Genomic DNA, 17719 nt, shown 5'->3' on the forward strand with positions numbered 1-17719 from the left:
TTTTTATTTACATTTTACAGTGCATCCCAACCTTTTTGGAATTGGGGATGTAAATGGCTTTATGTTAAAACAGTCAGTCACAGTCACATTTGTTATCACATACACTTTATTTTCAATAAATTACTCCATATTCTGACTTATATTAATAGTAAATATGACTGCTTTTTTCAGAAGTAAAATTCAGTAGCCTTTTGACTGAGAAAAAAGTGTCTGTAAAGCATAGAATTCAACAGTGAGACATAAGTATAATCATTGAACAATCTTACTGTTGTATTAAAAAAGAGACATTAGGACACTCCTTTGTTGTTGGATAATACACTAGATGTCCTCCCTTCAAATATCTTTTTTAGGGAAACATTAAGAATTTTACTTCAGTTATCTCACTGGGGTCATTCTTTCTGATAACATCTTAACATCACAAAGTGTATGATTAAATGTTCTCTGCAACTGAATATGCAGTTGTATGCAACTGAGCTGTAAAAAAAACAATAAACAACAACAACAAAATAGCAATAAGACGGATCAAGAAGATCCTGTTGGGTGAGTAAAAAGTCATGAGCAAGAAAAGGGAAAGCAATTCTGAGCTCTTAATGGGCTATTGAGTAATAAAATAAATCAAACAAAACAGAACTACATCTGGAAAAATACAGGAAAAAAACACCAAAAACATGAATTGCTGCAGACGTTACTGTTGTCAAGTTCATACTGAAACATTATTGACTTTATTGACTATGTTAGTAAATCCACAAAATACATGCAGTTTTCACAAGATATGACTTTAAGTAACAAGAAAAGGAAGCTATGAAATATTTTCTTTCATTTCTTGCATGGAATTTTGATGAATGACAATATAGATTGAATAGCATATGTAGGTGAGAATCAGAAAAAAAAAACAAACCAAGGGTTTTCAAAAAGGCCAAAATGCAAACAGATTTTAATCTAGAGCCAGACATTTTTTGTCCACATTTATGGTAGCATGCCATCTGCTATGACATTACAGTCACCCTCTCCTCATTCTGATGGTGGTCTTTTTTTTGCAGTCCAGGAAATAATCACAACGATAGAGCCAAAGCTAAAACAGTGTCCTGATAGTGAGTTTCATTAGGCTTGTCTCCATGTGTTTACAACCATCTGTGCACATCACTGTTCCATTCTGTATGTGTCTATGCCCAGTCCTCATGTGCGATGCATCAATGTTTATGTGGACGATGTCTGGGTAATGCTTCTCTGGCTGCTGGTGCTCTTCATGACGTAAGTGGAGGAGTTGCTCTTGCGGCTTGAGTTGTGCTCCAGATCACAGCGGCACTGAGACGACTTCAGGTAGCGTGCCGGACAGCACAGAAAGTTCTGCTTCAGGTCATGGAACAGGTGTCCAGCAAAGCACATGTAGATCCAGGGGTTACAACAGCTGTTCAAACTGGCCAACAGCATGGAGATGATGAAAGGCATTGCTGTGAGAGGAGAGATAAACACAGTTCATTTCTCTGAATTACTGAACTCAGCAAACAATCAGCGGCCATGAGAGGGATTCTTTATTTAACAATCATCAGACAGCAAGTTCCACAGAGCCGTGGACCTCATGCTGTTGGTCTATGAAGCAACAAGCAGAAAAAATTCATTTAAATCAACAATGTGTTCCTTTTTTGCTCTGTGTCTGGGCTGAAGATATCCATACCTTGAGCAGATGTTTCCATACATAGTGTGGATATCCATGCTAAAATCAAGAACGCATCTGAAGAATCTAAAGTATGTAGACACTTCTACTATGTAGTTTCCTTTCCTGTGGCATTTACTTTTTTTGTTAGTTAGCTTTCAACTTCTTTTTTTTTAAATTAATAAAATATGCCTTGTGGTTTTAAACGGTTAGAGTCAAACAAATTTGTTACATTACCCAGAAAGTCTGGATAAAAGTCAAGACATACCTTGATAAAAGATTTGTATAATTCGAAATGCCATTGTGGTTTTCATTCTCATCACATATCAATCTACGGCCAATTTAGCCTAGCTAATCTACTTACTGATGTGTTTCTGGGTGGTACAAGGAAACAGGAAAATAAGGAGGCCATATGGACATGCAAAACTCAGACAATAATTCGAGCACAGGTTCAAACTGGCAACCCTCGAGCAGTGAGGTTGCATTACTAGTCATTGTGCCACCATGTTGTCACCACCAGCAATAAGTTTATTAACATCGAGGCAGTTCCATCAGGAGAATATAGTTTTCTTTTCTGCCATTTGTTTTCTGGTCTGGTGCTGTTTTAGGCTGAAATAAAAAAAAATCTATTTAAAGGAATTTTAGTAAATTTTGAGAATCAAAGGGCAAATACAAACATAAGGTCTAAATTTACACAAAATAATTACTATGTTATTGCTTTGGAAAGATATTGGGCCATCTAAAAATATTTTATTATATCAAAAGAACTAGTGAAGAAAAGATGATATGGCCCTGCAGACCATGTGAAATCTGAACATTTTTAGCTCACACCACTGCAGCTAGGAAATCCATAATATATGGACAATGAATTAATTGTTCATAGATTAGGTCTAGTCTTAGAACAGGTTGTGCTGGAAAATTATTCATTTCATGGTAAATTGAACATTTATGTAATATAGAAGCAAGCTTAAATGTGTTGGAAAGCATGTGTATTTTCTTTCATGAACTCACACCTTCTCATAATAGATGATTTATACACACTGTATACACACTGTAATGGGTCCCTTCTCTAAACCCATTTAGTTTGCATTATATTATACATTTAGCCCTCTTCATATATTCTGTATTTAGCCATGACCATCTTACAACTAATGGTCCTTAACTGAATATGACTGTTGTATAAAAAGTGAAATACTCACCACAGTGTTCTCTGTGCTTTGGCAAAGATCGAATGTTTTCATTATGCGCTTGAATGAAAGTGAAACAATAACCTTTTGCAGCATGAAGGGTAGAGCACAAGAGATGATCGTTCATGGTAAACACATGGGAAAGGACTTTGTAGAGCCATGAGTCTAAATATTTTGGCAAAGAGAATCAAAGTGTCATCACAGCAGAATAGATGTCCTGTGTGATTGATGTGAATTTTCTTTTGTCACCAGCCCAAATGTCTTAGAACTGTAAGTCTCTCGGGGCTATGGAATAGAGTTCAGCACCAGAGAACAGCAGCTACAAAGCCATGTGAAGCTTCAATAAACTGGACTACTGTGGAGCATCCTGTTTTGGCTGTGATAACAGAGAGCTTGGACAGCAGGATAAGTATCTTCTCTTTTGTCTGCAGTTTGACTAATGGTGTTAGAGAGCTATAAACATATCTGCTTTTATATCATACCTCACAGACCTGCCATGGGAGTAACTAACTAACTAACTAACTGAACCACTCACTCAATTACTCACTCACTCACTCAGTAAATAACTGAATCACTCACTCACTCACTTCACTCAGTAAATATTTGAATCACTGAATCACTCACTCACTCACTTCACTCAGTGAATCAAACACTGAATCATTCACTCATTCACTCACTTCACTCAGTGAATCAATATCTGAATCACTGAATCACTCACTCACTTCATTCAGTGAATCAATATCTGAATCACTGAATCACTCACTCACTCACTTCACTTAATGAATCAATATCTGAATCACTGAATCACTCACTCACTCACTTCATTCAGTGTATCAAACGCTGAATCATTCACTCATTCACTCAATGAATCACTTCTTGCACTGAATCACTCACCACACTCACTCACTCACTGAATCAGTCAATCAGTCAATCACCTGGTGGTTAAGACTCTGGGTTACTGATTGGAAGGTTGGGGGTTCGAGCCCCAGCACTGCCAGCAGTGCTGACAGCATTATTGGGCCCTTAACCCTCTCTGCTCCAGGGGTGCTGCATTATGGCTGACCCTGTGCTCTGCCCCCAGCTTCCTGACATGCAGGGGTATGTGAAGAAAAGAATTTCATTGTGTATATGTGATCAATAAAGACTCATTATTTTTGCAGCAGAATCCAAAGCCATCCTTATGTTTTTTGTCTGAAAAGTGTCTCTTACCACTTAATCTGCTGGTTTCCTTACTGACAAACATTTTTTCTGTAACATTTAATTTTCTCCTAGAAAATAATGTTTGGAAATCTAAAAAGTTTTTGTACTGACTCAATAATATAGAAGTCGTAAAATAAAAATCTATTACAAAGTTTGCACAAAATAAATAAATAAATAAATAAATAAATAAATAAATAGGGTGCCTAAGAATTTTGCACAGTACTGTATACAAGGGGCTGCTGGATACTACAGAGCATAGCAAAATATAAAAAGAGGACATACTATAAAAGAATATTGTAGCTGAATGAGTGTGGTTTCACAAATTTTGTTCTTTCTCTTGAGCTATAAAGAAGCACATTTTTTAAACCACTTTCATTCAACTACAATATTCTTTTACATCATGCCCTCTATCAAACAGCCTTTTGCACACATTGCAGTTGAATGCGTGTGATTTGTGGACTTTGTCAGTCAGTTTTCTTATATCAACATATTTCTTTTTAATTGAATGGACATTCAACACATGGCAATTTCTCCCGTGATTAAACTGGAGGCCCAGCATGCCATGACAATCCCAATTTCATGCAGTTTTTCATCTGCAAGCTAGATCCAGTAAACACTTTATTTCAGTCAGAGGAATTCAACTGGCACACAGTGTGTTGTGATCATATCAATCCACTCTGACTGAAAATCAGTCAAGGTTTAAGCCGCATTATGGGCTTATCCTGAAGAAGCAGCTCATAACACTTCATTCATATCTGACAACATGAGTGCAGGAATATAATTCACTTGGTAAGTTTATACAAAATTAAATGTCAGCACAACCTTCTGTAAATTACAATTCTATACGTTATAGATCACAATACAGATGAAAACAAAGGAGATGTGATTTCTCTCCATCACCTGTTCATAATTCTGTTTTTCTGATGTATCCGATGCATGCCTTTGACTTCACAGGGGGAGATAAAGCTCTCTCTTTTTATTTCATATCATAGCTCTTTCATCCAAATCCTCAAACTTCTCACATTCAGCCATCATCACACATTTTAGTTAATCAATCACTTTGTCCAAAAACATAGCATAGGGAATCGTCTGAGGAAATCATGACACCACATGTATTATTCCTTAATATTAATCAAGTTGATTTACACTTTCTATTATATTGCACACAGATCTAAAAACAAGAACACAGACATGTTTTCTTTTAGGGCCGATGATGTGTAGTGTGCTTAAAAATACATTGGATAACACATTAAGGTACACTCTGTACCTTAAAAAATTAAGACCGGTTTAGAAGCCTGTTTCCTGTAAGAAATTTTCTGACCACTTACTGGTACAAAAAGAACCATATTCAATTTTAAATGCTGGAATTTTGTACATATAAAGGTTTCTCATTTTTGTTCATATCTATTTCGTAACTCCCTCGTGTATTATTTACATCTGAGTCAGGGCACCGCAACCCTCCGAGACTGTGGCTGTTATTTCACCCACATTTAATGTCTGATCTTGATAACAAGTGAATGTGACATATATCTGAAAATCCTGCTGGGCGTGAGATATGGCAAGCAGCTCCATAGTCTTCCTAACACCAGCCTCTTGTTAAAAACTACAGCTGCGCATGATTAATGGCTATACTCTCAGTCCATCTTCCTTTTTAATAATGACTGTCTGCAGCCTTCTCTCCACCCTGCAGCATAGGTCTCTTCTTCTTCAGCATCAAAGAACACCGTAATGCATGCATGGAGCACGATATGTGGATCTATAATTGCAGAACTTTCTCTATTATTGCGAGATTGCAGGAATATGCAGCAAAGCCACTGAAATGCAAACGAGCTATGCATTAACAGTGAAATAAAATCATACTATTCAAATATACTTCTGTTAGATGTGTATATAGTATATCACTGAGGAGTGTGTTTCTTGGAAATGTGTTTTGGTTGTGTTTTCTGAGCACACTTTCTAAAGAAATATTTGAGTTGTTTTTCTGCAGCCTGCAACAAGGTGAGGTAAGGAGAAATTTTAAAGGCTCACTAACATTTTAAAAGTACATTTAAAAATACAGTTAAATCATTAACCTAATATGAATAATTGGCAGTATCTTTGCAACTCAGTAGTACTTTGAATTATTAAAACTAAAATCCAAACACAGAACGCAACTTGTTTGTTGCCTGCTCACCAAAGCTTTCTAAGAATCGCTTTAGAAGAATCATTGGCAATATTTATCACAGCACCATGCTGAGATGTTAGAAACACTGTCCATTGCTTGATATCATTTGAGAAATATAGTCCTTATCAGCAGCATAATGAGTTTCATCCTTGGCTTGGTGAGATATTGTGGAACATGAATAATCTCTCATGCTGCTCATGATTTAAAGGGCTGCACTCCTGAAAAATATTAGTTTTTCTCGATTGTTTAAACACTATAACCAGGCTTTTGAACTAAAATTTGAAAATAATAATGCCGTTTATCAAAAAGCATACCCATTTCCCTAAACTATAAACACTGTTCCCCTGTTTTGACACGAGTCAGATTTATTGAACTGTCACTGCAAAACTCTACACACAAATCCCCTTCGTTTCTCATTGCCTACACCATGTGGTCATTTAGAAAGCAGTAGCATTCAATATTGTTCACTCAAGTCAGTACAGCTTCAGCTCAATTAGCATACAATTACCCAGGTGGAAACACTAAGAGTCAAAACTGATCACACACCAAGCAGAACCTTCGATAGATAAAAGGGCCAGAGTCAGTTCGTTCAGTTTTGGAACAATGCATCCAGAGAGACGTGAAGGAAGAGGTCAAGGACAGGACGATGAAGAAGAGGAGGACGAAGAGTAGTAGGGAGTGGAGGAACAGGTGAAGTAAGAGGAAGAGAAGGAGGAGGTGGAGGAGTAGGGAGAGGAGGAAGAGAAGGACGAGATGGAGGAGTAGGGAGAGGAGGAGGAGAAGGAGGAGGAGGATGACGACAAGGAAGAGGACGGGGAAGGGCAAGGGCAAGGAGACAAGAAGTCTCGGATCAAGTTCGTGCCATTCTAGTTGACCATGTCCTTGTCCATGGTATGACTTTGAGGGAGGCTGGGCAACGAGTACAGCCAAACATGAGTCGCTTCACCGTCACCTCGATCATAAGAAACATCAGGGAGGAAAACTGCTCTCTACTGTAACTTTTGAGTGCTGTACTCTGTGCTGTTACAACACATAAACGTACTGTAGTTGTTGCATTATACTACTGTAATAAAAAGAAATGCATCAAAATGCCTCACATACAGATAGACTTTCTGTATGCTTCCATTTTATGAAAAGGATGTGTTACAGTTACAGTAATCAGTACTTCTATTTTTGTAGACTTTTGTCGGAGGAGCAAGAGAGGGAGCTGGTAATTATGGTCATTGCCAACAATGTATGGTCATTGCCTGCGAGATACTCAAAGGAGAGTGATTGAAGACAATCACCAATTTCGAGTGATAAATGACACCACCCTCTCCACAATTGACTGCATCCTCCGAAAGCACAGGTTCCGGATGAAACAAGCCTACCGCGTCCCTTTCAAACGAAACTCTGACAGAGTGAAAGACCAACGTTTGGAATATGTTCAAGTATGAGTTTTTATATTGTATGAAGTATTGTGTACCTTCACAGTATAGCAGTACAGCAGTTATTACTGTAGCACAAAGTACAAATGGTGGTCTGCTATTCGTGCCCTCTTGAACTGTGTTTCAGGGTAGTCATTTACTCTACTGTATTTCATGTGTTTTGCAGAGAATCTTTGAGATTGAAGGCTAGCCTGATCCCCATGAGATTATCATTGTTGATGAGGTAGGATTTAACTTGACCAAAAGAAGGAGAAGGGGGAGGAATATGATTGGTCATCAGGCTATTGTGAATGTCTCTGGCCAGTGAGGAGGGAACATCAATATGTGCATGGCCATCAGCCAATGAGCTATGCTCCATCGCCAGGCCATTCCTGGACCCTATAACACTATGCTCATCCTTGGTTTCCTTAATGCTCTAAAAGTGTATGTGTGTTCCAGCTTGGCCAGAGGGAGCCAGCACAACCAGAGCAGCCTTCTTACGCTGTTGTTTGGGATAACATCAGCTTCCATTGCACTGCTCTGGTTCGTGACTGGTTTAACAATAACCCAACATTTTCCAACATCTTTCTGTCTGCATACTCTCCCTTTCTAAACCCGATAGAGTTTTTTTCGGCACAGCGATAGAAAGTGTGAGACCGACAATCTCACATCCGTGTTCACCTCCTCCAGGCCATGGAAGAAGCCTGCCTAGAGATTTCATTTGATGCATGGCAGGGGTGGATCAGACATGCAAGAGGATTTTACCCACGTTGCCTGCCTAGGGCCAATATAGCCTGTGATGTTGACGAGATTCTCTGGCCTGTCCCAGACCAAAGATGGGATGCTGGGGCAGAATAATTTTTTTGTTGTTGTTTGGTGTATTGTACTGTACAGTACATTAAGGAAAACAAAATGTGCAAATGTATACATTTGTTGTATTGTTTGTTTTTGAGGGGGAGAACTACAAGCAACATAACTTATTACCAGTTTTTGTAGTATTGTTTTGAATTTATCTCAACAGTGTGTAAGACTATGTTCTAGTGTGTGTATTCTGAGGGCTTGTGTGCCATGTCTGAGACCAAAGTTTGGATTTTCAGCAAGATTGAATGGTTTTGAGTGGAGAGCTTCATTTTGACCAGAAAATAGGAAGGTTGGGGAATTGGGTGAGAGGTTATGGATTGAAATGTGTTTAAGCAATCAAAAAACAACAACAACAACAAAAAAAAAAAAACCTGTAATACACTGCATTAGCCCAAGGACGTTCTGACCCTTTATAGGTCCTCGGGTAAGTGTATGATCTGGAATCATAGAACAGTCGTCACAGTAGTGATGGACCTCACAGCTGTAGCAGATTAACTCTAAAAAATTCAGTCTAAATAAAAATGTAGCCATTAAAATGACTTCTGATAATTCTCTATAATAATTGTATGGTTTTCTTTAAGTGCACATATTTGTTTATTTGACAAAAAAAAGTTACAGAGGTAGATTAAAGTATGAAAAATGGCTATATATTTGTAGTGTGCTTGCAATATAAATTTCTTTATTTCGAAGAATGCATACACACACGCACACCTTGTTTTTTTTTCCACTTTGCACTTTTATCATTGCTTTCAGATGAGATATGATTGTATGACGTTTAACCCTGAACATGCCCAATGCTGAATGAATATGTTGAGGTATGAATTACAAAGCGGAATTTTGCTCTGAAGAGACGGCTGTATAAGTTATATTCTTTATCAATCAAATTTGTTAAAATAAGTAGGTCTATGCAGTATTAGATCAATGACGTCATTATATGATTAACACTGCTCAAATGTCACCAAAAGACATAATCATACTATTGACCTAAAGACATAATACTATTGCAGTGAGACACTTGCAGTTTGCGAAAATTAAACACGGGAAACAGAATTCTTTCCATGTACAGTAATCTCAAACATTTTTAAGACAGGAGAGAAGCTGTTTATTCGAGGTAACATCTTCTCCCCCTTTCTCTCTTTTTTCTAGTAAGAACACAGACATATTCAGTGTACGCACTGAGCGAAAATAAGATGCGCCGCCGCGCGCTACGCGATTCACTCACGGAGACGAGAAGGAACTCACTCACCCTCCCGGGGCGCAGCTGGATCCCACGCCGACCACATCTGCACGAAGAAAAACGGAGTCCAGCACACGATGTAAGCCAGCACGATGACGAATGTCATTTTGACTGTGGTGATCTTGGCCTTGGAGATGAGCCTGACGCTGCTGACGCGCGCCAAAAGCGCACCGTTTCGCGCGGCCGTGGGACTCAGAGTGACGACCTGCTGCTCGCGCCTGGTCTTCAGCTTAAAGTTCTGCCAGATCTTAAAGCTTATGAGACCGTAGCAAATGCTCAAGATAGCCACAGGAATGATGTAGACTGTGAGGCTGATCCAAGTGATGTAGGCTTTGGCGCCCCAAGGCTGCACAAAATCTCCCCAGCAGTCGTAAACTCCAGATCCGACCTCCCGCAGAGAGAAGATGCACACCTGCGGGATGCTGAAGACCAAGCTGAGCACCCAGGACAACACCACGTACCAGCGGTCTTTCCGTTTGTGCAAGGAGCGCAGAGGCTGGCAGATGGCCAGGCACCTATCGATGGACATCAGCACGAGCATGTAAGTGGAGGCGAACATGCCGACTATTTGGAGGTACTTCACAAGCCTGCACAGCAAATCGGGACCATAAAAGCGGAAGGTGATGTCCCAGATGAGCTGGGGCAGCACCTGGAAGATTGCCACCACCAGGTCGGCGATGCTCAGGTGCTTCATGAAGTAGTACATGCGCGACTGGCCGTGCTTGGCCGTGTGGATAGCGAGCAGCACGCACAGGTTCCCGGCGAGGGCGAAGAACAAGACCAGGGCCAGCACCGTGACCTCCACTTTGGCCACCTCTTCATTGCGCTTTAGTGGATTCACCGTTTGATTGGCACCATTCGTGTCGTTGCCGACGCTGTAATTTCTCCATGACTCGTTAAGAGTCTCGTTGAAAATGTCCTGCTCTTTAAGTATTTCCTCCATGGTACTCTACGTCTGGATGCACGAGAACTTCTCCACAGCGCGCGCCGCTTTATCCTAGGTGGAGCACACGATTTCTTCAGGCATGCTGAGTATACGAAATGTCGCAGGCAGAGAGGGAAACTATAAAACATAAACAAACCAAAAATATTAATTAAACAGTGTCATGTATGATATTTCTAGGCTAGTTATCCCTCTCTTTAGACAAGAACGTATACGTGTATAATAGAATATTTAAAGTCACAATATTGAAAATATGGAAAGTTTTAAATTTCAAGTCTAAAAGGTAGCAGCATCAAATCTGATTACTTACAGCGGTTGTGCATTTTGCAGCCGGTCCTACTAACTGACGTGAGAATGAGAGGAAAGTCCTTGAAGAAGCCCCGATCCCTCCCAAACACCCCATCCATCTCTCTCTCTCTCTCTCTCTCTCTCTCTCTCTCCCTGAGCGCGCCCACTAGAAGCAAAAACTCATCATGATATTTATACCCGTTGGATCAGTATAAAGACTTACCCATGACTTCCAGTAGATGTCCGCATGCTTAACTGCAATTGATAACGGGCTAATTTACATACTCTGTCAGAGGAATTGTAGAACAAGCAGCTTAACTCGCATAGGTTAAAATGAAGTCTTTGCCTTCGCAACATAATAATGACACGTTTTATGCAAATATTATTCTAACACTCATTTCGGGAAAAAAAGTAAAATAAATAAATAAATAATAAGAAACCCAAAAGAAAACAAAACAAAACAAAAAGATTCACCATTCCATCTGCTAAAATGATAATAACAATAATAACAATAATAAAAATAACAATAATATTCACATGCATGTATGGGTGCATGTTGTTGGTTTACTTGGGTGATATCAGTTTCCACTCAGAAATCTGTAAAATATTACACTTCAGATGATCATTTTCTAATGTGTATAACATTCAAAATTCACATTTTGTCTGTCAATAGATGGGTATGTTAATGTTACGTTGATCACAAATCAGAGTAACAAAATGCACTGTTACCCATCCATCTGTTTTCTGAATTGTTTATCCTATGAGGAGCTTGGAGTCTATCCCAGGGGACTTGGGGAACAAGGTAGGGGACACCCTGGATGGTGTGCCAACACAGGGCACAATCGCACACAGACACTCACACACCCATTCACACACTATGGGCAATTTGGAAATGCCAATCAGCTTACAATGCATCTCTTTGGACTGGGGGAGGAAACCGGAGTGCCTGGTGGAAACCCCTGAAGCATGAGGAGAACATGCAAACTCCACGCACACAGGGTGGAGGCAGGATTTGAACCCCCAACCCTATTACCATTAGACTATATACAAGTGTATGTTACTGCACAGACATAACCCTGAATCCGGGACTGTCAATAGCGGGGTGACAATTATAGTCCACAGTCCATGCAGGGGCTCCACAAAACTCCAGTGGTCCATAGGCTCCTTGGTATGACTGAATTGTTATATGGATAATAAGGTAACATACTAATTGAAACAGAATTTAAGCAAAACTACAAAATCATGCAATAATGATGAAAAAGGTAAAAAAAAAAAAAAAAAATTGTTTAGTACACTGTTCATGGTTCACGAGATTGAGTGTGATTAGTGGCCTAGATGACATGCCAATTTCTGTCTGGCAAAACAACAAAAACAACAACAACTATAACAATATAAATCAGGATTTCAAAAACAGCAGAAAAAAGGAGAGACGCAATGAGTAGTGAAGGAGCCCAGTGGATAACCACTTTCTTTTTGTAGAAAGGTTAATGTTTTAAATTAAATAGCTAGTAGTACATTCATTCTACAGGCTTCTGGTGCTTATGGCTTAACCAGCTTCATGAAGTTTTAAGACTTTCTAACAGTGGTTAGGATAGCTGTCTTAAGTGCTAATTTTATGTTATTTAATTTAACTTTATGGACCATTTTGAGCTTGTGTGTTTGTTGCAGCTGCTTCATTTTTTACATAATATAAAGGAAATACTCAGGATAAATCAGCCCTTTCAGAGTTGTGAGCATGCGCCACTTTTCATTCAGGGGGCCCAGAATTCCTAACTGCAGCCATGCCTAAATGCCAACTGCAGGCTATTTTCCACGGTGAAATAGGTTTACACGCTTTTGTAAATAAAATTTAGCATATTCAATTGTAGCCACTGAGTGCTGGTCTTGTGCCTGAGACATGTCACAGGAGCTCAAAGGAATGTTCAGAAATCAGAAAATCATTCACCAATCCTGTCCAGCACACTACAAAACAGCAGAGGTCTGAAAACTTCATGGAGTGATGTACGTCAATATGCACAGTCCCTCCAGATGTGTTTTGATGATGGTCATAGAGAGCATGCTGTAAGTCCAAAATCGCTCAACTGTTTTGTGAAACAGTGACTACAAAGGCCGTAACATTTCAAATGTTATATACTCCAAAAACCATTCAGTAAGCCTTTGCACCTTGTCGATAGTAACATTTTCCTTCTGGAAGAGACTACTCCCAACAATATAGAAATGTTTATCATAAGATAAAGGTAATCGGTCAGAATAACTTTGTATTGATTTGCAGTGCTCTTTCTTCTAACTCTTTCTTGGACCGAAATCATGTCAGCAAAATGCCAGGATAACAGAACCACCAGACCCCGTCACTGTAGGAGTCTAGCACTCAGGTGCCATTCTCTTGGTGCATGCCGCACATGGACTCACACACTTGACAAGAATACAGAGATTTTTGCACAAGTGAAGTCTGAAATGTGCATTCATCTTTGTAATGATTAATCGTCTACATAGTTCACATCAGAATGTTCTTGCTGACAGTCTGATCACATCCTGCTTTAACATTCTTAGTCAAGAATAGTTGCTCTTCTGTTTCTCCTTATATATATCACTACTGTACCAATTGTGACCATAATTTCCAACAATATTTACTGATTGTACAGGGACTTTGCTCTCAGCCCTCTCAATGTACTTTTCAGAGACTGGATGCCTCAATTTAAGCCCCAGACATCATTCTGGCTTGGCAGGAAGTGTGCTCAGTTACAGATCCCCAAAATGAAGACTGAGATACACAGAACATCACTTACTGTATCATATCCCTAATAAAAAAATATATGCAGAGTTATAGACTGTTTTTCTTTTATGTATTTTTTATTGATTTACAATTGATCATAGATTTTGATTATGCTGTGCTATTAAATAGAAATGTAAACTGCCATGTGAGTGTGGATTAATGTTAAAAATACTTTTGTTTTTCTGATGTCCTTCCCATAGATATAAATACAGATGTTGCTCTTGTCATTGTTCCTGTTGAAACACAGTCAGATGCATAGTCTATTTGACGGAAGCTCCTGAATACCGTACATGCTTCAACAATAAACCCTCAAAGTCACTTTTTCTTTTCCAAAATTTAGTTCCAGTTGGGCCTGTTTTACATTTTTGTATATGCCATACAGGATAGTATAATGTTAACTGTTTAACAGTATCATGCAGTACATCTGTCTGGAAGCATCTGCACCATAGCCTATATTTCTACATTCATTGACTCAGTAAAGAGTCAGTAGCACTTAGCAAAAATCCCCAATGCACATGATTGGACACAAATTCACAATGTTATTAGCATGGGTTAACTTATGGGTGTGTGTTAACAAAACAAATTAAAATATGGATTGAGTTGAGGTTTTAAACTATCATATACTCACTATACTCAGAGGAAGAAATACCGACCTAAGAAATATACACAACTTTTAAGTTGATGACCAAATGGACTTACATGACTGCAAAAAAATATTGACTGCAGTGTCATTTGTTTCTGTGCAAAGCAAAAGTCTCATAAAAAACTACCCAGTGTTCTTTCTTGCAAATAAAGTCAGTAAAAATTGCAAATGTTTGTCGTGCCCCATATCCCTATTCTTTGAAACTTTGCAACAAACATGCAAGTGTGATTGATACTAATGTTGGTACTAAGTCCATATTATCTGACTGAAAAATCCTCCATCAGAGAAGAGTGCAAGGCCAGTATGAATTGCACCCAGTCTGGATAATAGGTCACTCCATGCCACTGAGTAATACTAAATAAATGATTTTAAATTAAACAAACAAACAAACAAACAAACAAACAAATAATAATAATAATAATAATAATAATAATAGTTTAATAATAAGAGTCTATGTCAACATAACCTATAACTTTCAATGAAAGCAGCACTTGAAGTCCTGATTTTAAATGGGCAGAAAGACATTGACAGTGTGTGGTAGTTATTGTTCTGGTATCAATAATGGATCAAACCAATCTCACAATCCAATTTTTTATTTGAATTTGCACTACACCTCAATGTAACACCTTAACAAAGACCATGTGTAGTTTATCAACTTGTTCATCTTCAGTAGTTCTTAAAAGCAAAATTCACTGAAGCAAGGTTCTTAGTAAATTGCACAAGTGTTTTCTGGAAGCCAGTAACTGAAATTTCTGCATTTATCAAACTACAAAAAACTCAGAGAGAGAGAAAAAACATTATCACAGAGCAAAGTTGAACTAAATGCCCATCAAAACACTTCAGAACACTATAAAGACTGTTATGAACCTGACTACATTTAAACTGTACCTAAGCCTTGGGATAGTGAAAACATAAAAGAGAACTCAGGTTCACATGGTGTTTTTGGAGCTTGTTCAAACAGTTTAGGCCATCCCTTGAATCATAATCAGACACCAAGCTGAGGGGGATGCAACTGTTCTATAACAGCTGGGTTCAAAGTCAACCCACTAATCCCTAGCAACCAGAATGTTGATTAAGAGAGAGTGTCCTTTCATAGTCTGTTGATAATCTGTTTCTAGTTGCGTATGCACCAGCCATTTGTGAGATTATACTTGTAATTATGTAGCATCAACAATAATCAATAGATGATACATGTATGTGAACTGACAGCTCAAGGGTCCTGGGTTCGATTCTAAGCTTGGATTACTGTCTGCGTGGAGTTTTGTATGTTCTCCTCATGTCAATGTAAGTTTCCCAGCTCCAGCATTCCTGGTTTCTAAATAAATGTTGTGTGTATATTATTAAATTTTATGTGTTTATTATATTTGCATCATGAATGATATATATGTGAATATGATGTGAATATCATGTACTGTATTTGTTAGAAAAACCTACACTGCATTTTTATCCCTCTACCTAATGTGATCTAAAACAATTCTGGACAAGAAACAAACCTTAAATGCAGTACCATGGGCCCATATCTCAGATAGCCTTCTATTTGTGGCAACGGAGGCATATGTGCCTTCATAACTCACTCCAATATATACTGTAGTGACTATTAATGCTAAGTAATAGTGGCATGCTAGCTGTCTTTTGAAATATCCTTTAAAAATGTGTAATGGAACTATGCACATGTTATATTAGTGCAAAAAGTATGATGGTGTATACACTGATGAGTCATAACATTAAAACCACCTGCCTAATATTGTGTAGGTCTCCCTTGTGCCCCCAAAACAGCTCTGACCCATCGAGGCATATGGACTCCACAAGACCTCTGAAGGTGTGCTGGGGTATCTGGCACCAAGACGTAAGCAGCAGATCCTTTAACTCTTGTACATTGCGAGGTGGGGCCTCCATGGATCAGACTTATTTGTCCAACACATCCCAGAGATGCGCAATCGGATTGAGATCTGGGGAATTTGGAGGCCAAGTCAACACCTTAAACTCTTTGTCATGTTCCTCAAACCATTCCTGAACAATTTATGCAGTGTGGCAGGGCCCATTATCCTGCTGAAAGAGGCCACTGCCATTAGGGAATACTGTTGCCATGAAGGGGTGTACTTGGTCTACAACACTGTTTAGGTAGGTGGTATGCTTGTCTTCTTCCCATAGTGCATCCTGGTGCCATCTCTTCCCCATGTAAGTGACGCACAACACCCAACCATCCACATGAAGTAATAGAAAATGTGATTCATAAGACCAGGTCAGCTTCTTCCATTGTTCCATGTTCCATTTTAGGCACTTTTGGCGGTGGACAGAGGTCAACATGGGTACTCTGACCAGTCTGCAGCTACGCAGCCCCATATGCAGCACGCTGCGATGCACTGCATCATAGCCACCATTAACTTTTCAGCAACTGGTGCTATAGTAGCTCTGAGGGATTAGTCCAGATGGGCTAGCCTTAACTTTCCACGTGTATCAGTGAACCTTGGGTGCTCATGACCTTGTCGCCGGTCCACCAGTTGTCCTTCCTTGGACCACTTTTGGTATGTACTAACCACTGCATATAGAGAACAACCCACAAGACCTGCCATTTTGGAGATGACAGTCATCTAACCATCACAATTTGGCCCTTGTTAAAGTCACCCAGATCCATACGCTTGCCCATTTTTCCTGCTTCCAACACATTTGAAAACTGACTGTTCACTTGCTGCCTAATGTATTCCATCCACCCCTTGACAGGTGCCATTGTAATGAGATAATCAAACCTGACCCTGACCCCAGTCAGCTGTCAAACTCTTGGCCAATATCAAACCTCCTCTTTATCTCCAAGATCTTAGAAAAGATATTATGTGCCACCCTTTTTAAGTGTGTATGTGTGTCCAGGTGCCCTGCCGTATTCAATTCCGGGGTCCTGCTGCATCATCTCCCGTCATTTGCAGGTGTGCTTACATCATTGTCGCAATGGCACTTAAGGCATCACCGGAGGCAAAACCTTTTTTATTTTCACAAAAAAAAAATATATATATATAATTTGATTTAAAAAGGTCAGAAATTGCAGAGTGATTCATTATATAGTTTTTTTTATGGATGGTGTGCAGGTATTACAGCAGTGTGTGTGACCTTTTGCCTCATCCCTGTAAGCCAGAACAGCAAATTCCAGTCTACACGGTCTCATTTGCTTGAAACAAATATAATCCCCTGATCCGATGAAATATTGATTTATTCCTTCTTATTACTCATAACCTGAGGGGATTCTTTTTTTAAAATTATTTTTATAAACAGCTCATATTGCTCTTCTTCAAACAGAAAAGGATATAAGGCAACAAGTTGCTCAATCTTCCTCCAATTCAAATAAATTCCTTTCATTTTGCAGTCTCTCTT

The 17719-nt window shown here is 39.0% G+C and overlaps 1 protein-coding gene across 1 annotated transcript; it reads right to left on the reverse strand.

The window, feature by feature from the left end:
• Positions 1-648: 648 nt before the first annotated feature.
• oxtra (oxytocin receptor a) lies at positions 649-13328 on the reverse strand. Its single transcript, XM_053683558.1, has 2 exons — positions 9719-13328; positions 649-1451 (listed from the first exon to the last, which is right to left on the reverse strand). Exons 1-2 carry the CDS (start codon positions 10650-10652, stop codon positions 1198-1200), a joined length of 1188 nt encoding a protein of 395 aa, XP_053539533.1. The 5' UTR covers positions 10653-13328; the 3' UTR covers positions 649-1197.
• Between the last annotated feature and the right edge of the window lie 4391 nt (positions 13329-17719).

This window comes from Ictalurus punctatus, chromosome 11, assembly GCF_001660625.3.
Source record: "Ictalurus punctatus breed USDA103 chromosome 11, Coco_2.0, whole genome shotgun sequence".
Lineage (NCBI taxonomy): Eukaryota > Metazoa > Chordata > Actinopteri > Siluriformes > Ictaluridae > Ictalurus > Ictalurus punctatus.